This window comes from Falco naumanni, chromosome 7, assembly GCF_017639655.2.
Source record: "Falco naumanni isolate bFalNau1 chromosome 7, bFalNau1.pat, whole genome shotgun sequence".
Classification (NCBI taxonomy): domain Eukaryota; kingdom Metazoa; phylum Chordata; class Aves; order Falconiformes; family Falconidae; genus Falco; species Falco naumanni.
In genome coordinates, this window is record NC_054060.1 from 23,926,981 (window position 1) to 23,948,274 (window position 21,294).

The 21,294-nt window shown below is 37.9% G+C and overlaps 1 protein-coding gene across 5 annotated transcripts in view; it reads left to right on the plus strand.

Moving 5' to 3' along the window:
* HMG20A (high mobility group 20A) overlaps positions 1–21,294 on the plus strand; it is a 43,545-nt gene that overhangs the window by 7,816 nt on the left and 14,435 nt on the right. For 3 of the 5 annotated variants that reach the window (XM_040600782.1, XM_040600781.1, XM_040600779.1), the window contains exons 2-5: positions 15,704–15,872; positions 17,309–17,401; positions 19,135–19,282; positions 20,636–20,851. In XM_040600782.1, coding sequence (XP_040456716.1) covers positions 17,313–17,401; positions 19,135–19,282; positions 20,636–20,851 — 453 coding nt within the window. In that variant the 5' untranslated portion in view covers positions 15,704–15,872; positions 17,309–17,312. The remainder of the gene's footprint in view (positions 1–15,703; positions 15,873–17,308; positions 17,402–19,134; positions 19,283–20,635; positions 20,852–21,294) is intronic. The other 2 variants (XM_040600780.1, XM_040600783.1) reach the window with 1 other exon arrangement.

Genomic DNA, 21,294 nt, shown 5'->3' on the forward strand with positions numbered 1-21,294 from the left:
TGGCATAAACTAATTTGATAAATGAACCAAAAGCTATTCTGTTTCTTTAGCATGCTGAAACACATGACTTGACCAGTGAACAGAAGTGCCAGGCTGCAGATGATGCTGTATGAGTAGTTAGTAGTTAAATAGGCTTAGGCTGCCATAAAACTATAGCCTTAGGCAGTGGAGAGCTATTGTCTGCACCTTCTAGCGCTTGGTTTATCTTCTTGAGGGCCGATGACCTTTCTGAATGCTTTTCTTGATGTCATGTTAAAATTACAGTGGAATGAGTCCAAAAAGTTATCTTTTATGATTTGGAGTGGCGCATATAGCTTAATACAACCATTTACCATGTGTGGAAGCAGGAGTTTCCATGTGCATTCTTTTTTAATAAGCTCTGGTATTTATTTGAGCCCTCCGAGTCATTTCATTTATGTATCTGAGCTGGTGTGAGTTACCCAGCTTCCCCTTTTCCCTGCCATTCTCCCTAAGGGGAGTGTTAGAGCAGCTCTGTGAAAAATCCAGTAAACTGGAGAAAGGTGAAGGGACCAAGACCACCTCCTCTCTGTGGCAGCAAGCTACTACTCTGTAACCTATCCTTAAATCTAGGTAGTATTAAAATATGCAAAGCTTGAGAGAGGCCTGAAAATTGCATTCATCTAATGCTTGACTTAGCCACCAGTATTTTGCCAGTTTCCCATTCTGCTTCATCAGTTGACAGTACCATATAAATAATTTTGTGACATCAGGATTCTGTAAACTCTTAACTAGCACCAGGCACTTAACTGGAACGTGGAAGCGAAAGTAATTTATTTTTTTTTTTAAACTCAGGGTATAGGAAAAAGGCAGAACAAGCTTCTGAATCGTACTAGTTTGATCCTTGGCTTTTTAAACGTCAACTTAAAGTCACAAATAGTGCCTGATTCATCCTGCTTTCTGAACTTTGATGTCTTTGAACAGAATTGCATCAGTTTAAAAATTTTTGATTACTGAGGGAGAGGTAATGTGACAACTGCTTTTTCAATAGTTGTAGTTTACTAACCTGGCTTATGTTTTTGTTTTTAAAGACTGTACTCAAACAAACCAATCTTTATATTAGTTCCCATTTAAACTAGTATACCTGAGGACAGGTGTAGGCTGGGAAAGGCCTCCTTGCAAGCAGTGACATGAAGAGGGGTTGGAGGTGACTGGATAATCCAGCTGTGAACATTAGCATTTAGTGAAGCTTGGAGCCAGCTAAAACTTAGGTATAAGAACAGAGTCTAACAGGCGAAGTACTAATGCATGTCTTCTGCAGCTGTCACTGCTACAGCTACTTTTGGAATTCGGAAAGGGTTGCTAGCACACCGGAGAAAGACCAGACTCTGGAAATGAGTTAAAACCATTTTTTTCAGTCCTAAAAATGAATGTGGGTGCTGCATTTTTTTTAACTTCTTGAAGGGATATGTTTATCAAATAACTTAATTGGAGTTCATCGATGTAGGCTTATAGGGTCTAGTCTGCAAAAGCGTAACAAAATCTACTGAACAACAGAAAGTTGTACAAATGTACTGTGTGCGTAACTACCATGTGGGACAGCTGATGCAGTTACACTTCTCTTACTGTCTTTAAAACAAGACTGGGTAACCATTATATAGCTTTGAATTCCATTTTGTGTTTCTTTTTTTAACAGAAGATAGTTGGCTGATGCTAAATGGGTCAGTCTGGGTGATCACTGTCATCCCCTGTAGCCTGTGCATGTGGGTATACAGTGGTTTTACAGAGAAGTTTTTTTAGTTCTAGCCCAGGAAACTTTCTTTAAAGTACAGAAATCCTGCAAGTATTTTTATTGGAATACCCTAAGCAGTCCTTGTTTTGACATAAGATTTGATTGTTCATCTGTTTACATTTGGATATAAAAATCTATAGAATTAATAACTGCATTTTAAATTTAGACTGGGAGACTTTATATGAATTGTTTTGAATGAGTACTGATACAGAAATCGTCCTAATATCGAAGATATTTTCCTTACTTGAAAAAAACCTTTTCTGTTAATATTGTCTTGACCTTATAAAAACTTAAAATTCATTACAAATACGAAAAAATGTGAATTCCATTATAGATGGCTTACTTGTTTTTTCTCTATAGTAAAATGCTTTAAATGTTTTGGGTTTGTTTTAGGTAAATTACTTGCATAATTTTATTTCAACTTGTAAAAACATATATTCTGTCCCAAATGCCATTTAAACAATGTATTTCTCAAGGGAATTACAGAAAAGACATTTATCAGATGGGTTTGCAAAACATGAAAAAAAAAATCAAGAAAATTTCCAGCATGATCCTGCATTGCTGTTATGTGGAAGAGTGTTGTAAATATTGACACACACACACACAAAGAGTTTAAATTTTTATAGTGAGGAAAAGTGGGAAGACAGCAGATTTCAAATGCATAGTAAAGGCTAGAAGCTTAGAAAAATAAAATCTAGCTTTTACCTCAGTGTCTCTGTATTATAGACTTCTGGTAATTATGTTTAAAAAAACTTTTTCTCTTTATTGATACACAATTCTTTATTCTTAGTTCTGAGATCGGTAATGTTTGTCAGGTAAGTGTCTGCTGTAATCGACTTTTTATGGAGACATTTAAATAATGCTATATAAATGTAGGAACTTACTGGTCTGTAGCTGTCTTACATGGTTGGGTGTTTTTCCTTCAAGCTGGTGTGAATGTGGATCAGTGACTGGCCAACAAACAGAAGACTGGGCAAGTGATGAGGCAGCATTAGGATAATGCAGACTTGCAGTAATACATTAACCAAAAGTTACCATGAAAAAGGTACACTAGTCTGTCACATGCAGATAAATTTTACTCAAATGAGTTGTGAGTTTACAATAGGCAATGTTTCTGTCATACCTCCACTTTTGACACTTGTGTCTCTGGTTCTGAACTTGTTTCGTAGCATCTCACTGCTGTGAGTGTATTTGTGTACCATTGTAATTAAAGATACAGACATTTGAGCAATTGGAGGTTTTGCAGGTCAGAGAAACTAGTTTCATGACATTTGCTGTGACTTTCTACTGCTAAATAACTTAGTCCTTAAAAGGTAAATGAAATGCAAAGTAATCACCCCAAAGAAGCTAGGCAGTACATCAGCAAAAACAGACAAGGAAGTAGAATGGCAGTTTATTTGAAGGAATGGGGAAAAAATTATATAGGTAAAATAGTTGAGAAATCAGTTGATTTTTGGATGTTGAACATATTGGAAGGGTTGCAAGTGTATTGTGTTAAATTCTGCAGTGACAAACCATGATTTGTAACTGCCTTTGAAAAACTCAAAAACTTAAGAGAAGCTTGTTGAAACTTGTAAGGAGATGTGGGAAGAAGGTGATGGAGTTGGAAGATACTGTATCAGTGAGAGGATGTGAAGAGTTTGCTAAGATTTAATTTTTAAAGCCATAGTGAGAAATTAAGTCATCAGGTGTCAGTATGCATTGCAAAACTGAATTTGTCTCTTTAAGTGATGTCTCTATAATCACTAGCTGAAGCTAACATGCCTCTAGACTTCAATTTACAATTACGTGACCACTTTAACGTTACAGTATGGTCAAGCAGCTGATTGTTGAAGGAATAAAGAGACCCGAATATTCCCTGTGTTCTTTCTTCCAGTGAGTTCTCTGGCAACTTTTTCATTTGCCTCTGCCTCTGATATTTGTGACTATTCTCTCATGCAGATAGAGGTACCGTCAAACGTAATGGCTCCCAACCTCACTTGTGGCAGCAGTCACTCTTAAGTCTGAACTGCTGTGGTAAGGAGGAAATACTTGGTTATTCAGGTAGTTGCATATCACTGTGAAGATGGTTGCATGATACTAGCAGCATTAGTGTTAGTTCGTGAACCTTAATCTAGCTTTGGCACAGAATGTCTCTTCAATTTTTGGTATAGTGGAGAAACTATTTCTTTTCAAATTTAAACCCCTGTTGTTGTGCAAATAATATATCCTCTGTGAGACTAGAAATGAGAACTTGTCTTTTGCTTATATGCAATGAGGTGCTTAATGTTACAGTATTTTCTTGGTCCCTCAGTTGTCTGTTCCTATAATCTTGTGAAAGTGTATGCAGTTCATTTTGCTGTATCCTCTACTTGAAGGACAGAATATATTGAACAAGTGGACTGGTTAGTGGAGTGGCAAGCATAGCAGCCCAAAGCTAAGCTTTTAATTTGAAAAAAAACTGCTTAAAACTGCTACTGAATTAAACCTACTTGAAATCAGTGAAAGTTGGGTTCTGTGTAGTGAGCGTAACACATAAGCCCTCTCTGAAATGACAACTGCTGTTTTTCAGAGTTTATTGAAGTGGTTTGAATTGGGGTGAATACTGCTTGTACTGAGAGTTGAGAGTAAATCTGAGGGTGAGGGAATCTTTGTGTAGGGGCAGTGTAATACCGGAAGTACATTTCTAGCCTCAGTAATTGGAGAGAAGATCCTGGATTCCTTGCTAAGGTTGCTCTCAATAGTTTTTTCTGGTTAATAGATGAATAAAGTGAAAACCCTCCATCCCTGTTCTGGTGGTAAAGCGAAGAATTGTCTTTTAATTCTTCTGTTCCTCAAGCCTTGTTAGGACTGGGAGAGGTGATGTCTAAATACACATCTCGTCCTGTGGCCTTTTTAAGGGATTTTTTTCAACTGCTTTTATGTCCTGCCTTCTGTTCATCATGTCTCTGTCCTGAGAATAAACAGTGCTTATTTCTTCAGCTGTTGGTAGCCTTCCTAACAAAAAAACAAAACAAAAAAAAAGCAGTGAGGGTGTTTACTGGTTTAATTCTTTGTTGACCAGATGCTTTGAGCCAGATAGTCTACCGTGGTCTTGTCTCCCATAAAGGTGACCTTCAGTTTGGTTTTCAGTAGGTGTTGGAACGAGATGACCTGCAGCAGTCCCTTCTAGTCTAAATCGGTCTTTGCGTCATTAATGTGAATGATACAAGAGATGTATTTCTTGATTTATGGAAGTGTGATTAATTCAGCATAGAAGAAAATGCAAGCTTCCGTCATGTTGGCTCCTTTTTCTTCACAACTGGGCAGGAATAGCCAATGAAGATGATGTGCAACTAGACATGTGCCTTTCTCATTAATGCTTTGCTGGGTGTATCTTAGTCCACAAAACTGGTTGGAATCTGTAGTGGTTTTATATGGTTGGAAGATACTTACATATAAAATGTGTGATTGTCAGGTGACATTAGGAAATGTTATGAGAAAGTAATTTTAAATAGGAATACAAGCAAATTCATGGTGATTAATACATGGGTATTTGAGTAGAGGAAAATTTCAGTGTGAAGTGGGTGAATGTTTCTGCTTCTTAATTTAATGACTAGTGGTAAATGAAACATACCTCAGTTGTCTAAAAAATACAAATTTTACAAGCAGAAATTACAATCAGTTTTTCTTAATCAGCTTGATTAATTGATATAGTTTCATATAATAGGCTTCTTCTTTCAGTTGTCTTTTACATGCTAAACTCCAAGAGCTATGCATATAATGCTAGTGATAATAATTAGCGTCTGGTGCAGTAGTGCTCTGGTCTTTCAGGACTATTTTCATGTTGCAACCTGTTCTTCGAGGTTTGCTCATTGCAAAAGGAAGCAATAGGAGGTGACTAGCTGGTTTTGAAAACGGTAGGCATTGCTGAAGAATCAGTGTGTGTTACTTAGGGCAGTGAGGTAAGGGTTGCATAAAGGTTTACTTAAGGGTTTCTTCTGGAGTGGATATTTTGTCATGATACAAACAAAACTCAATTGAGGTGTGAACTGGACCTGCTGGATTCTTTTTAGTGAGTTTACCATGGAGCTTTGGAATGCCAAGGGCATATTTTGCCTACAGTTACACATAGGTGACCCTTTCCTAGAGGTCAGGAAACAGTTCCATGGTGGGAATTAGCTGTTTTGGGAAACTGTTAAAGACCAGGAAAGCCAACCTTTCATTAGTCTAATAAATGTTCTATCTCAGGAAGTCTGTATGCTCAAATATAATTGTTAAAGTTTTCATAAAAGCTGAATACTTTCTGCTTTTAAAAATGCAGTGTTTAAAAAGCAACGTCATACTTTTTTGCCTTTGTTCTGGGAGATGTGGGGAGGAGCAAAATACCGATTGAGTGCTTTTTCAGAGGAACCTTTTTTAAATTAAAAAGGAGTGCTGATGACTGAAAAGGCAGTGGTCTTGACTGAAAAGCCCCTGATTTAACTTTTAGGATTAAACGTAAAAGTAATCCATGCACATACCTCTAACAGGCTGCAAAAGGTAACCAAGGAAAGCAAGTATGCTGAATTTGCAGCACTGTGATTGCACTTCTGTTATAATATGTTTAGGCTCCACAAATGAAAAAAAGGCACAGTATTGCCTAAACTCTTGTTTTCTACCAGTTTGCTTTGTCTGTTTCTGATCAAGGCAATTACTTTTGGATTATGAGTTTATACTGAAGTGAAACCTGTGTTGTAGCCCTTCTGAAAATACAAATATTTTTGTGTTTTCCCGCTATTTAATGCTGTGTAAACCAGAGTGTTACTGACCTGTTGTCAAGGATCATGAAGACTTTAGCTCTTACTTCTCTTTGCAGTAAGAATTGTGCAATGTGTATTCAAGTCAGATTCTCACGATGACTTCTAGATGTCAGAAACCAAGCAATGACTAAGTTAGTTGAGCTGTCCAAAATAAAAGGGTTAAGATTGGTAGAATTTTAAAAACAGTTTCTAAAGTTTGGTTGTAATCTTAGTGACTTCCTATATGACCTTCTTTAAAGCAGCTATGCATCTTTACCCATATATAGGGGTGTTGGGATAATATTTATGCTTTAGCTCAGAGCAACCATATTTACTTAATGAATATATATATTAAATGAAATAATCAAAAGGAAATGTAAAAGCAGTATAAATGTTTGCTAAATACGGTAAATACTCAAACCTGAATGCCAAATGTCTTTGAGAACATTTATAACTAAACATGAATTAGGAATCATTTCATATGTAAGTGCTTGAGACTGTGTTATGTGCAAGACCTCGATCCTTGTGTCTGTTCAGTTTTCAGTCTATCTGAAAAGATTTACATTCTCTTTAGGACTAAATTTATTGTGTATGTAGGTCACCTCTGTTTTGCAGAGCTTGTGCACGTTTCCATCTGCAGTTCCTTGTTTCCAGCATGTGAGAAGCAGCTGTGGAAGAGGGAAGTTGGAGGAGCAGGATTATAGGTCTTAGCCACATTCTTCCCAGGTTCTTGTTTGCTGTTTGGCTCCAAGCTCTAGGCATGATGCTTTACTCCTAGTCACCATTTTCCCCTGGATTCTTTTGACTTTTTCCCTATGATATGACAGGATAGGCACAAAGGAGAGATTGCAGCATCAGTAAGGAAGACGGTGGGAAGAGGTTAACCACTGTCCTCAACAGCAATTTGTTCAAGTGGTGTGGGGATCAGATGAGATACTGCAAATGTTTATGTATTGTTTTGAGCACTCAGCCTAGGGTGTTTAGGCATGCTCCTGGCATGAGTTCTTTCTTTTTAATCCTATTTCAGCTGAAAAATTATTTTCATAATATATGCCACAGATGTTCCAGAAATGTGCTCTCTACCTGCCCCTTCCCATATGTCTCACATCTCTGGATGTCTGACTTAATGCTTAAAATTGGGGAGCAGTCAGGCCACTGCAGTAGGCTATGCCACTGGTTTTTTTACCTTGTTTTCCATTCATGATGCTATAAATAGTATAATTTCCTGTTGCCTTTGGTGGCTGAAAATGAGGATAGGTAAAGCTTTGCTCTAGCTTGTCTACATTCATGCTGATATAAGTTCTTCTACAGAGCTGTGGAAGTATTTGGGTTATTGTATGATTTTAAAATTTCTGTGTGCTTTCCCTTTCGGTGGTGAGAGGGGAGTCTTGGTATGTGTCTAGTAAGAGTATATAGTTTCAGTCTTTTCAAATTTCCCGAAATTTTTTCATTTGTATTTTGGGTATAGTCTTTCCCTGTAGCATTTATCTTGACACATTTCATCTGTGGCCTCAGACAACTTTAAAATCTTGGTAGCACTGATCAGAGGAGCTGTCTGCTGTTCCAGGAGCTTTGGCAGGATCGTGCTGTCATTTCTGGTTTTTTTCATGAATTCAGACAAGGTTTTGTAGGCCGTGTTCACTGATACCGTGATACTTGCTTGAACCTCATGTCTGTTCTTTTGTGCTTGTTTTCCTTATTTGTTTTTCCATCAGTCTGAGGTCTATACAATTTTTATCCTGGTATGCCAATGATATGCATGTGAAATGATCCCAAATCAAAGACTGTTAGAAGAGCCTTGACTGAAAAGGGGTTTTGGTGCACTTCATGCAATATACATCCAAACTTTCATTTCTGATAGGTATTAATCCATTACCGGAGAGCTTTAAGAACAAGTTAGAAGCAAACAGTCCAACTCAGATCACCACTACTTTTGCTATTAGAAAGTATTTGCTAGTATCGGTTCTGATGATCTTTAAAGGGGAAAAAAAATAGCAGAATAGAGTGACTGTTTATATACCTGTTACTTTGCACAATGAAGACTAGTTAAAAATTGTGATTTCTTTTAAATGCCAGATTTTTTGATTGCTCAAACTCATTTGTTTTGTGTTGGAATAGTGCAAGGCAACAGCAGAATAATGAGACCAAAAATATATGGAAGCTGGCATGCCATATTTTTTCTAAAGATGGGTCTTTTCTACAAACAGAAGTTTGCAGAAGCAGAATTAGTTGCCTGTTTTATGTGAGACTCTTCCCACACTTCATTTCCTTTAACCTTTGTCCCTGTACCCATACCAGTGCATGTAAAATATCCAGTTCCATGCTGTCTTTGTGGCTCTTGAGGTCAACGTAGATGCTTTTGTGTTGGGTCATGAAGCCTGTGGTGAGTCATTCTTTTAAGTATATACTCGATGCCCTTTTCAGTGTATTCTCACATCTAAAGCATTCAACCTCATACTCTGTAAAATAGTAATAACTTGTTTTACTGGATATGTGCAAGAGAAATTCCAGTCTCTATTCTTCTGTGGCAGCAACTAGTTTCCTCTCCCAGAGTTAAGTGAGCTAGGAGTATATGCTCTGCTTTCCTGGCAACTTTTGTGATGAGTAAGGCTTAGAGAGCAAAAGTGCTAAAATGGCTTTAAAACAACTTTTCGGTCTCAGCAGGTATATCTACTTTTCAACTATTTGCTTCAAATATGTAACTTCTCATTTCACTGGCCAGTCACTATCAGGATTCCCTGACACTCAGAATACTTGTTTGGTATTTTAAATCAAAGTAGTCCTCAAGTGTTAATTACTACTGTTTCTTATTTCATTTGCATGATGCTGGTAAATGTTAGAGCTGGGCAAACACAATAAAAAACTTCTGTTCATTTATATTTTTTAATGAACTGCTTTGCTCATGGCATTTTCATTTTTGCATTCCACAAAGAGTGAAATGATTAAGTCTTACAGACATAAATGATCAGAGGAACCGAACTTCAATTTTGAAGGAAAGTAACCATTTACTTCCTGATGGGGAAGCTTAACAGGATCTGGTCAAGTCTTGGATGATACATAGTTACCGTGGTTTCAGGCATGGTTTGTGTCTGTTACATAGTTGATGGTTTTTGTTTTTTTAATGAGGTGTCCTTTTTGCCTTGTTAGTGTAGAAGTAGCTATTGGAAAACTTTGCCCTGTGAAATATGAGGTCTTCATATGCTAGAGAAATGTTCAAATGACAGAGCACGTGAAGAGGTAGACTAAATTGCCTATAGTAACTGGAAATTCAGAGGGGTGGTTTATGGGCAAATTACAAAAGCAAGTGCCATCCCTGGTATCAAACACTGGGCTTACCTTAGGTGGAGTGATAATTAAAATAAAAAGTTCTTAAGATTTATTGCAATACTTATTTTTGTCATCTGGATGTTTGTATCTTCTCATGTGAAACCTGTTAACACAAAGATTAAATTAATTTTGGAGAGTTGTGTATGTTAGTGGTATTATTTTAAATGGCAACTGGTACTATCATTTAGAAAGTTAGAATAAAATGAACCATCCTAATCCATAGATGCTTAATAACTGCCATGAAGGGCTGGATAACAAAGCCTTCTCTATGGGTACCTGTACCACAGTTACTGATTTTAGTACTTGGAGGTGGGTAGCACAACTCATTGTACAGTCACCTCATTGTGGGCTTTTGTTTTCCTTTGAGTGAGCTAAAAAGCTTGTTTATTGCTGATGCAAAATTTTCTTTCATGTATTTGAATGGAGAGGGAATTCACTGTGGAGCTATTCTTACTCTTGTCTGCAGGGTTGAGTGTATACCTTTCCTGTGTGAATAAGGGCTTAAATTTCAGAAAACAGGAGGATTTTATATACGTGAGATATCTTGTATGTGCTCCATCCTAATGCATTTATATAAATAAGAGTAGAATATAGGGTTGAACACTTGTGGTTTTAAAAAATAGTTTTTTTGCAGATTTTTGGCAGCTGTTACTGTTGTTTAAGTATTAATAGCTTTGTTGGCATTTGCCACAAGGATCCAGACAAACTAAGCATAAAACTAAGCTTTACATCTTTCCCTTCTTTCTTTAAGTTGTTTGGAAATGCAGTGGAACTCTGGAATTTTTTTCTTGCAAGCTTTTTATTTGGTCACTAGTGTTTCTTTGTTTTTACTGGCAAGAAGTAAAAACAAAAGCATTGGGCTGTTCTCTGGTATATACTTACTGGTCTGACAGAAAAACCTTCATCCCATTAAGTTTGGCTTGCAATTTTTATAGTCACAAAGACCTTTGTCTAATGAGTTGCCTGTAGGGAAAAAGTAAAATCTGATTTTTGCAGTCAATGTTGTTCAATAGTACGTTTCTCCTCTGGCTTGATGGAAGAAAATGCTGCTGTTGAGAGAATCTGAACTTCTGACAGCTCCAAAAGCATTGTGGTTTTAATTGGAGATGTTCTTGCTTCAGTTATCTTTCTGATATTCTGGCTACATGTGGACAGACATAGGAAGTGATGATCCTATGGGGTTTTTTTCTCAGTAAGTCTTCCAAGTTTAAATTACTTACACTATGAAGATCTTGGATCCTGGTGCTTAGATAAGGAGTACTGTGGTTCTTCTGTGACGTAGCAGAAGATCATTTATTTTTAATCTGTTAACCTCTGAATGGTAACGTTTGGAGCTATTCTGGCAAAGAAGGATGAGAGACTTCAGGAGTAGGAAGTATGGGAGAAAAATCTTCCACTCAGCACTAACATTTCTGAAACTAGAGTTAGCAATGAGGCAGCTGAAATTCCTGTGGTGTTTTATAGTCAGGCTGTAAGTCAGATTTCTGATGCTGACTTCATATTTAAATATGCTTAACTGTAATAGATATGTATTTATAACCTTACCTTTTAATTGGATGGATAAATAGTTTAGTAATTCTTGATTATTTTTTTTTCTTAAGATCATCTGATATGATGTAGTTATAGAAAAGGCAATGTTGCTAAGGACTCTTTTCACCATTTTTTTCAGTGTTCAGGCCCATCTTAAGATTCCATGTGGCCTTGGGATGGATGAGTAAGAAGTCAGTCTGCATTTAGCAGTGACTTCCTGCATGACCAGACCTGTCCAGACACTGTAGAGTCCAGCCTCATTTCAATATGTTGTGAATCACTTCACACAAGCAAACCAAGTTACATTTTGTGGAAACAATGAACTTTTTGGAGAATGTACAGTAATTGCTTTGGGTCTGGAAGAGGCTCTTTCTTGATCTGTGAGCCATGAGACAACAGTCTACAGTGTTAAGAGAAGAATTGCTGTTTGTAGCTTGCGTTGTTGTAACAGTCTGGCCATGAACATGTTCTACTCTTGACTCTACTAGTCTCCTCTGAAAAATAACAATGCAAATGTGCTACATTGAGGTGGTCTGCTAGATGAAATTGTGTCATTGCACATTGTAAATTATCTGATTATTTGAAGAAAAGGTTGACTGTGACAAATTTTACCCTCCACCTATTACATGCATAAAAGGCTCTTAAAACTTGGGCTTTCAATTACACATCACCCATGTGTATAGGTCTTGCTGCCCTATAATAGCAGCAGTAACATTGCAAACATAGGAATGATATTGCAGAAAAGTCAGTCTTTCTGTTTAGCTCCTTTCACAGTTTTGTTCTCACCCTCGTTTTACAACTACCTTCTTTTAACCTTTTCGTTCTACTGTACAGATGTGACTAGAAGTTGGGTCACGGTGTCTTTCAGCCTACCCAAAATACAAGTCAGCTACTTCATCTTTCCCACTAGAATAATGTTACAATTACATGGCACTGCCCACAAAAGTTAATTTGAAAAGAAATTAAGAAAGTTTATTTAAACTATACTCCTGGTTTTGAAAGGTATTTGATTACTGTTTGATTCTTCCCTTTGTGTGTAATAGTACTTAGATCTTTATGCTGTATAAGTTTTTCTTTCATTTCCCAAATCATACTGTAAAACCGTGTTGGCACACTCTGTAGTATTAAGTATGATTTCTCAATGAATGCAGCTGAAGCATCCAACTAGAAGATTTAAACTGAAAGTTACAGAATACTGTTGTAGATTTCCTACTCTATGAAGCTTTTGTTTTCCCCGAGAGATGAGGGAAGGCAGAGAAAGAGAAGCATATATTAAGCCAAATTTTGGGTGGCTTAGGGTAATATAGAATCTTCTTTAGGCTCATGAAGAGGTTATGTTAGTATATGTGCCTAATGGCTCTTTGGAAATCTTACCAATGTTTAAACACTGACAGCATGGAACGGTAGGAAACTTGTTCTTCACTGGTGTTTTTCTTGGCCTTGGACTTCTGCACACATAATGCTGCTTTATTCTCTGAAGCTCCAGCTTGCACTCTTCCTCCTTGATCCTTATACTTGGGGGTTTTTGCTGTTGTTTGTTTATCTTTTTTAAATACTGGTTGGTAGTGCACCCCAAACCAGACATCCAAAAACTGTTCCAGCCTCTGTACATCAGGTTGTTACTGCTGTTCCACAACTGACCACTGTTATGCTGGATGTAGGAAATACAAGGGGAAAAAAACCCCAACCTAAATCTCAAGTTCCTGTGGAGTCTGCCCTTGGGAGTAAAAGCAGTGCACAGGAAAGCCTGGAGTATTTGCAAATAAGGTTAAGTCAGAAAAATGTGTTGCTGACTGTATTGGCTTGTCTCTAGTAGTGAGAAGTGTATGTCTTCTGCTGGCATTCTTAGAACAGTGTTTCTGGTGGAGCAGTATTGTGCTTAAAATTGAAGCAGAATCATTATGGAAACTCGAAGTGGTGGTAAGATTGAGCGTTACACTTCGGTGTGGTTGTAATCTTTGCCTCACCTTACAGAAGTTATAAAGGGAGTATAGTTGAGTCCATGCTGGATCTTCCCGGACTGATCTATCCCAAAGTAAATAACAGTTCCTCAAGCACCTTATCAAATGCTGCTGATAATAAAAAAACCTGCTTAGCTGGTTGCTTTCTTGAACAAGTACAACTAGTTGTGTAGTACAGTGAACTCAGAGCTGCTTTAGTTTGAATTGGTTTTATTTGAACATGATGCTTCCTTGCGTTGCATTGTAGTGCTTATAAAGGTTTAGAGTTTAACAGCACTTTCACTTTTATTTTGGTAGTAATAGTTAAAAAATGAAAATAGGATATATGTTAGCCATTGAAAAACTAAGTGTACATTGGTTTTTGTGCCTTGAATTTAATCAAATGTGTCTTACTAAATGCTTTAGCCAGAGCTTAAATTGACAACACTGCACAAATATTAAACTGGATGGGACTTGCCAACTGTCCTTTTCAATTCCTGTGAATTCTGTAAAGGCTCAAGTTTGAGAAGCAGCAATTCGGTTCCTTCCCCATTACTGTTCTCTTCCTCAGATTTTTGGTTTGTTCATTTTGTTATGGTCCTGAAATGAACATGTAGCTCCACAGTGGGGTTGAAACTAGTAGATAGCAACTTTAGAACAAAGACATGGGACAGTTATCCATGAGAAATGTGACTGAGACTTGGGTGGGTTCCCATCTGTACTCATTGAGCTTTTGAGGGAACTGTCTTATTTTCTTGCTTTCTGGAATAGATTAGAAGGCATAATAAATTCATTGATGTTAAATTTTCTTTAGGGTGTGGCTCAGTATCAACTGAAAGAGTTAGTATCTAAAGCATATGGGTTAAATAAGAAAAAATAAAATTAAAGAACGAAGTGTGTGTTCTCCCAGCTTCCTGTGTTTGTGTTCTGTTTGTATGTTCTTAAGGTTGATGTCCGGCTGCCGCCCCACAGATTGAAAGTAAGCTTAGACTCTGTTGCTGCTGACTAGGTCCAGATGTGAACAGACATATGGGGACCTGGTGAAAAGGTCACAGTGGGCATGAGGGACAGACTTGGTAATGGTATGTTCAGATGCAGAGGATATGTATTCTTTTAAGGCATGTGTGGGAATGCTGAGTGCAAGTAGACTGGTGTGGTGAGGTTGAGGAGAGGTCCTTGACCCCAGGAAGGCTGCTGGAGGTGCCTGGATAACAAAGCAAGCTATTTTATTTTTTCAGACATGCATAAAGCTTTTCATATATATGAATAAATAAATAATTTGCAAGGGTTTAGTCTGATTGCTGAAGCTTCCTTTTTTGAAGATACTAATTTAAAGCTTTTGACTGACAAAACTAAAAGATTGTGCAACATAAAGCAAGCTTCCTTATTCTTTCACCTGACAACTGCATGAAGCAATTTGTTGTATATTTAGTAGCTGTGCTTAAACAGCTTTCTGGGCATCATTGAAGAGCACATTCTTCAAATCAGTTGAATTTTCATATTTCCTTGTAATACATGATGACCCAACCTTGATGTAGATTCTTTTCTGTGTGTATTGTTTGCACTTCCTTATTGAAGAGTTAAAATCCTATATGTTCCATCATACTATCTCATCGCTTTTCCTAAAAGCATTGTATTATTTGAGCTTTCTTCTTTTTTATGTCAGAGATTCTAGTATTTGAAAGAAAGCATAACAATGAGTTGCGGTTCAGGGAACTGCCGATGTTGCTTGGAAGTGACCTTTGGAGGTCATCTTAGTCTAGACTCCCACTCAAAGGAGGACTGTTGCCAACACTAGTTTAGGTCAGTTACAGCTTTGTGTAACTGAGCATTTAAGATCTGCAAGGATAGATGCCGCCACCACCACTTCCCTGGTAACCTCTTGGTGTCCCATATGAACGTGCAAATGCCTACATAACTACTGAGAGTTTGGTTCTGTCATCTTTGCTACTTCCATCAGGTAGCTTGAGGCACCTGTTGGATTTGCCCTTAGCCTTCTTTGCCAGACTGAGCAAGCCCAGTTTCTTCAACATCTCTTTATCAGGTCAGGTGCTTTAGGTCCCTGACCATCTTGACAGCCCTTGCTGGACAGTCTCCAGCTTTGCCACATCTCTGTTGAGGCTGAGCCCCCTAAACTATACTCAGTTTGTGGTTTATAATGATAGAGTAGGAATTAGATTTCTTCATTCCTGGTTGAGACTTTCCTATATATGATAAAGGCTGTTTCTCTGCTAGAGGTCAATGTCTGTACCACCTAGAAGCAGTCTGCCTAGCTCTATTTTCTAGATAAGGAATCAGAATGATTATTCAGGATGATCTAAGTATCTCTACAGCTGGAAAAGCATAAGAGAAAAGGGTGAATGTCATCTGAAAAGTGAGAGAAGGTAACTACTTTCTTGGACTTCCTGTCTGTATAGGAAAGATAGTCGTCTTTGGAAACTGAAGGTAACATCGTGGTGGAAATTAGATCGACACAATGCCTGTTTCATGGAGATCTTCAACTGATCTGCTGTGAGCATTAACTGAACAAATTGGAGACTTGCCAGAGATTAATTTATCAGCTAACATCTGTAGCACCTTATGAAGGTATGGAGCTGTTGCTAAAGGGTGTAGATATTCTTATGTTTTCAAAGGGAGGCATGAAACGAATAGAGCAGAGCTCATGATCTCAAAACAGAATGTCAGGCAGATTACACTCTTGGTTCCTGAGAATAGCCTTTTGAGTCCTTTGACCAGTTCTAACCAAATACAGCTGTGGGATAAATGTCTCACACACCCAAAGTCCTTTGAGTAGGAGCAGAGTGCTCACCTGTTTGGGTGGTCTGCTGTATTCACTGGTTTGTTTGCACAAGTTTCACATCATATCAGATGTAGTACTTGTAGTAGGGATCTGCAGGTGATATAAGATGCAAGAAATGGTGTTATTACTTTTGTTTGTATAAAACCTTTACCTATGGAACTGGGGTGGGGTGTGGGAAAACACATATGATGTTAAAAACAAGAAGCAGGATTTTGTGTCTCGAATCACTTTGATTTCAGTGCTGAGCAGAAGGCATACCAATCCAGGAGAAAGCAGCACAAGTTTATAACTCACATCAGTCCCTCCAAACACTAGCTGCAAGGGATAGCAATACTGAGGTTGAATATCTGGTACCTCATCAAAGGTGACTTTTAAACTGAAGGAATAGAAAATTAACTGGTATGGCCCTTGAAAATGGGCTGAAACTGCAACTCATAATCATAGAGTGAGTTTCTTTTTGTTTGGGGAAATTTTTTCCCCCTACAACAAAACAGTCCAGTATCTTAGTAAGAAATGGGATGAATTAATTTAATTCTTCTTTGGATTTCTTATCTCACATCAAATTCCTATGGCAGCCTATAAGGATACAAAAGAAAGCAATTCTAACTTGGGAACAGTTCGTATTGAATGAGAAGTATGTTGTGCCTCAAACTGCTTGCTTCTGTAACTATTGTATGTGAGTTGAAGCTTAAAATAATACCTAACACTGCTGTTTTCTGTACTTGGCCGTAATACTCAACTACGTACATAGATATATTGTGAAAATATGGACGAGGAATATAAAATACAATCTTAATTTGAAACTTAATTTGAGACTTAGTTTCCATTTTCTTTTGGGATCAACAAAGAAACCTCTGTGGTGAAGGGTGCACGGTGAAGGATGAACAGGAACATGGATTGGAAGAGTGGCATTTATGTACCTGTGTGCTGAGTATGAGAATGAAAATTTCTCTCTCAAGGGATAAAATAGAATGCTACAGCATGATTTCTAGCATCACTGTGGCACTGGCGTAGGGCTCAGTTAAGAGGGAAACTCTGAACTGAAGCATCATTTATGATCTTTGTTCTCTGACCTTGAGCACAGCTGCCTATAGGGTTGGTCCTCAGGCCAGTCTGGTACTACAGGCCGATTCGTTTATAGGTTTAAAATGTTGTGATGTTTAAACTGAAGTGCTGCTGAAGGGAAACAATAAGATTATTAACATATTTTTTTTTAAACCAGAGATATGGAGAACTTGGTGGTTGGCTCCAACCTTCCTCCACTTTTTACTGATGAAGATGGATCTAAGGAAGGTAGTGAAATTACTGTAACTGGGTAAGCAACTACTTCTTTTTAACCTGTAGCTGATAGATACAATCTCTGGACTTGCCAGGGAAACTGTTTCAGTGGGAAGAGGACATTTAAAGAGATTTAAAACAAACAAACAAACAAAACCAACAAAAATAAATCCTACAACACTCCCTTGGCCTTGATAGAACGTCACAGGACTGTATTTAGAAGAAACCAGGACTCTTCTGAACTGATGGAAATGATCACAAACTTTTGTTGAATGTTTCTTATCTTTTTAAGTTTGCTTCACTAGGATTTTAAAGACAGACAGCATGATGGGGGCAAAGAGTAAAGGTGTTACAGTCGTCCATGCTACAGAAATTATTTCTATTAAAAATACACTGTTCATCACTGATTTCTGAAAATCACTGAGAAACTGATGTCTGTCATTTTTGTCAGACTGACTCTGCTTTTACAGACTGAAACAGTGGCTTCTTTTAAAATCACAATTGAGAAATAAGTTGTCTTTCAGGACAGAACTGTAACAGTGATTCTAAGAAACTGTATTATTCCATTTTTCTTTTTGACACGTACCAAATATAATTAACTTATAGAAGTGTGTATGCTTTGTTCCTTTTGTTCTTCTCTAACTGTTAGTAATATGAACTCAATCTGGTGTCTGAAAGTCAGGAACAGATCTCTCCAGCCCTTGTATCTTTACTAGTAATTATGTCACAATAGCTGATCAGTGAGTAATAAAAATAAACTGTTCTCTCTATTTAAAGACAACTTTTTCCGTAGGCATTCAGCTAACAATTCTGTTAATATATTCTGATTTTTATATAGCTGTATTCTACGTTAACAGGAACAATTATTTTAAATATTTAAAATCTGGTGTGCATGTAAGCAGCTGTAGATCTGAGTAAATTAAGAAAGATTTGAAGCATACACTGCTGTTGTAGTAATTTTCATGAATGTAACTGGGCAAGGCCAAGTAATCTTTAGCCTGGTTCAAAAAGGGATTGGAATCTGATATGAGTCCCAAAATTTTATATTAATTTGTCACAACAGAACAAAGTTGTGACAATGACTGTGGGGTTGTTGCCCCAAAATACGTGCTTATCTTTCTCTCCCTACCTTCAGAAATATTTCTGTGTACGTGCTTTTTTTGGTTTTACCTCCAAACAGCTTGCCCTTGAAGTAAGGTTGATTGATACAGCTCTTGCAATAAAATTAGTGGCCATTCAGGAGCCTGTAAGGACCTAGTCAAGTTGGTGCTTTAAGTACCCACACATATCAACAGGAAATTGTTGAATGGAGTTCAATCCAAAATCGTACACAACCACAAACCTTTAAGAGTATTTGTGGAGAAATACAGTGAATGCATCCAGAAAGGTGTATATTGGTTGAAGATGAAACCATTAATTTCAAAATCCTTACGGTATTTTTGAAGAAGCGTATGTTCATGCTTTCTGATTTCTGATCCAGACATTTACTTGCTTGGCAGTTGTTTGTATAATCAAAAGCTTCACTAGAAATTAAACAGAATACCACTTTGAAAATCAAACTGTCTTTGCAAGTCCATAGTAATTATAGTAGTTATAGCAGTTGCTTGGATAGAACAGCCAGTTCATAAAAAATGACTCTAAAATATATATTTTTTTCTGGCTAGTATAAAAACTGAATATATTTGCAACATTTTTGCATGTTTTAGGGAGGAAATTATTTAGCAATATGATGATTAAAGGGTTTTCTTTTGCTATTATGTGCTTTTTCAGAGTAGCTCATTCTGAGAGTTCATTCAGTGGTGGAGCTTCACAGTCAGTGAATAACCCAGATTTGGTGGAGGATTTGTCACAGGTTCAGCAGCTGCAGAATGAGTCCTCTAATACTGCTGAAAACACTGAGCAGAAGCCTGAGGAGGAGGTGAGATGAAATAATAGTGAATTCTCAATGAAGCAAAAGCATGGAGTTTTGTCATAGCTTGCCTTTACCTACTCAGATTTTTTTGGATAGGATCACAAATTTTCATCCATTTGCCATTTTCATCTTTTGATTCTCTCTGGTTTTCTCCTGTGTTGCACAGCTGCACGCAGCTGGCTGGGGAGAGCTGGCTGGCCTCGTGTACAGAGAGCAGCATGCATCCCTCCAGCTGAGCCAGCCCCGTCCACAGGCTGGTGCTGCATTCTGTCTTTTTCTGAAGGCTGGATGTTCAGCTGCCACAATTTATTTTCTCTCTTGTGAGTCAGGAAGGTGACATTGTACTCTTTTGGGAGTAAATGATGTTTCTGAAAGCATTATGCTTGCTGCTTTAGACTGTATGTTGTGTGCCATCCCGCACTGATTCCTGGTGACTAAAACACGAAGGTACTGAAGTTTGACAAGAAAGTGGCTTGAGGTTTTTTTTGATAGATGCATTTAACATTCCTCCTTGTAGTTTGTCATCTTCTGTGAGGTCCTTCTTTAATTGAACTAGTAGTCAAATTCCAGAAGGGCAACTGAAGCTAACTTGATGTCAGGGACATGTTGATCTGGGGAGAGATGAGAAGTAGTGGAACAGTTGTGCATATGTACTGTAAGAAAACAGTGTTGTCCAGAGATTGCTATAGTAGTAGTATGAAGCCAAGAGGATGAGTGGTAATTATGTTATTTCTGTGAGCTCACAGTGTGCCACAGGCAAATCTCAAGATATTCCCTGCTTTGGAGTTTGTTCATCTCTCTATTGGTGGTGATTAGTGGGAAAAAAACCCTATAAAATAGAATAGAAAAGCCTGTATCCTGTCCTTTCACCCACATTTTGGGCACATAATGCACAAAGATGAAAGATTTGGAAAGGGCAAAGTAGCTAGTTACCAATTGTTAACTAATACACAGAATCTCTCCAAACATGATACTGAGGCAAATGACTTGGGGGGGAGGGTATATGAGGGTAAGAATAAGTTTAAACAACTAAGAAAAAAAAATTCTGTTGCATTAGCTAGGATGATAATTTCATGGGTTATCAGTCCTCGTGGTTTTACAGTCAGTAGTTGATGCAAATGTTATTTTATTGTCCCTGTGGATCAGGAGATACTGCAAACAGCTTTTCACAATGAGACTTCTTTGGCTTTTCTTGAAGTCAGGATTGCTCTAAAGTAAGGTTTGAAACTTATGTCCATAAAAAGATGTATTGCAGCAGTGTACTCCTCATGCAAATGCTTAAGACATGAGTATTTATTCCTTCCAGAGGTGGTAATTCTTTTCCTTCAATCTGAATTTTCTTCCATTTTCATTTTGCAGCAGCAAAGAACTAAACGAGGAGGCTGGGCCAAAGGGAGAAAGAGGAAGAAACCCCTTAGGGACACCAATGCCCCCAAATCCCCCCTCACAGGGTATGTGCGATTCATGAATGAGCGTAGGGAGCAGCTTCGAGCGAAGAGGCCTGAAGTCCCTTTCCCAGAGATCACCAGGATGCTGGGCAATGAATGGAGTAAACTGCCTCCTGAGGAGAAACGGGTACCATTAAACTCCCTTTTCCTTGTTGGATTATGATTACTGTTAAATGGGAATATTGCTGTTTAGTGAGGAAGTTAACATAGGCTTTTGATTAAAGTTGTGGTTAGGAATATATTTCAAAATAAGGGGTGCGGATCCTCCAGAGTTCAAATAATGAACGCTGGTAGGTCTGTAGCATCTCATCCAGGTGTGACTTGAGGAGAACTGTGTCCTCTAGACAGTGCCAGGATATATGTAGAACAGGTGGGATTGCTCTGCTGAGACATCGCAGGGTTTGCGTGATTCATCTGGGTGTAACTCTGTTGTACCTAACTCCTATACAGCTGAGACCTACTGGTTTCCAAAGCCAAAGTCACTAGAAGGATGAGGCAGGCATTTATTCACTGTGGCTGAGGAGAACTTAGCAGAATTTCAGAACTCCTTGAAGGATTTTGCAGTTCTGT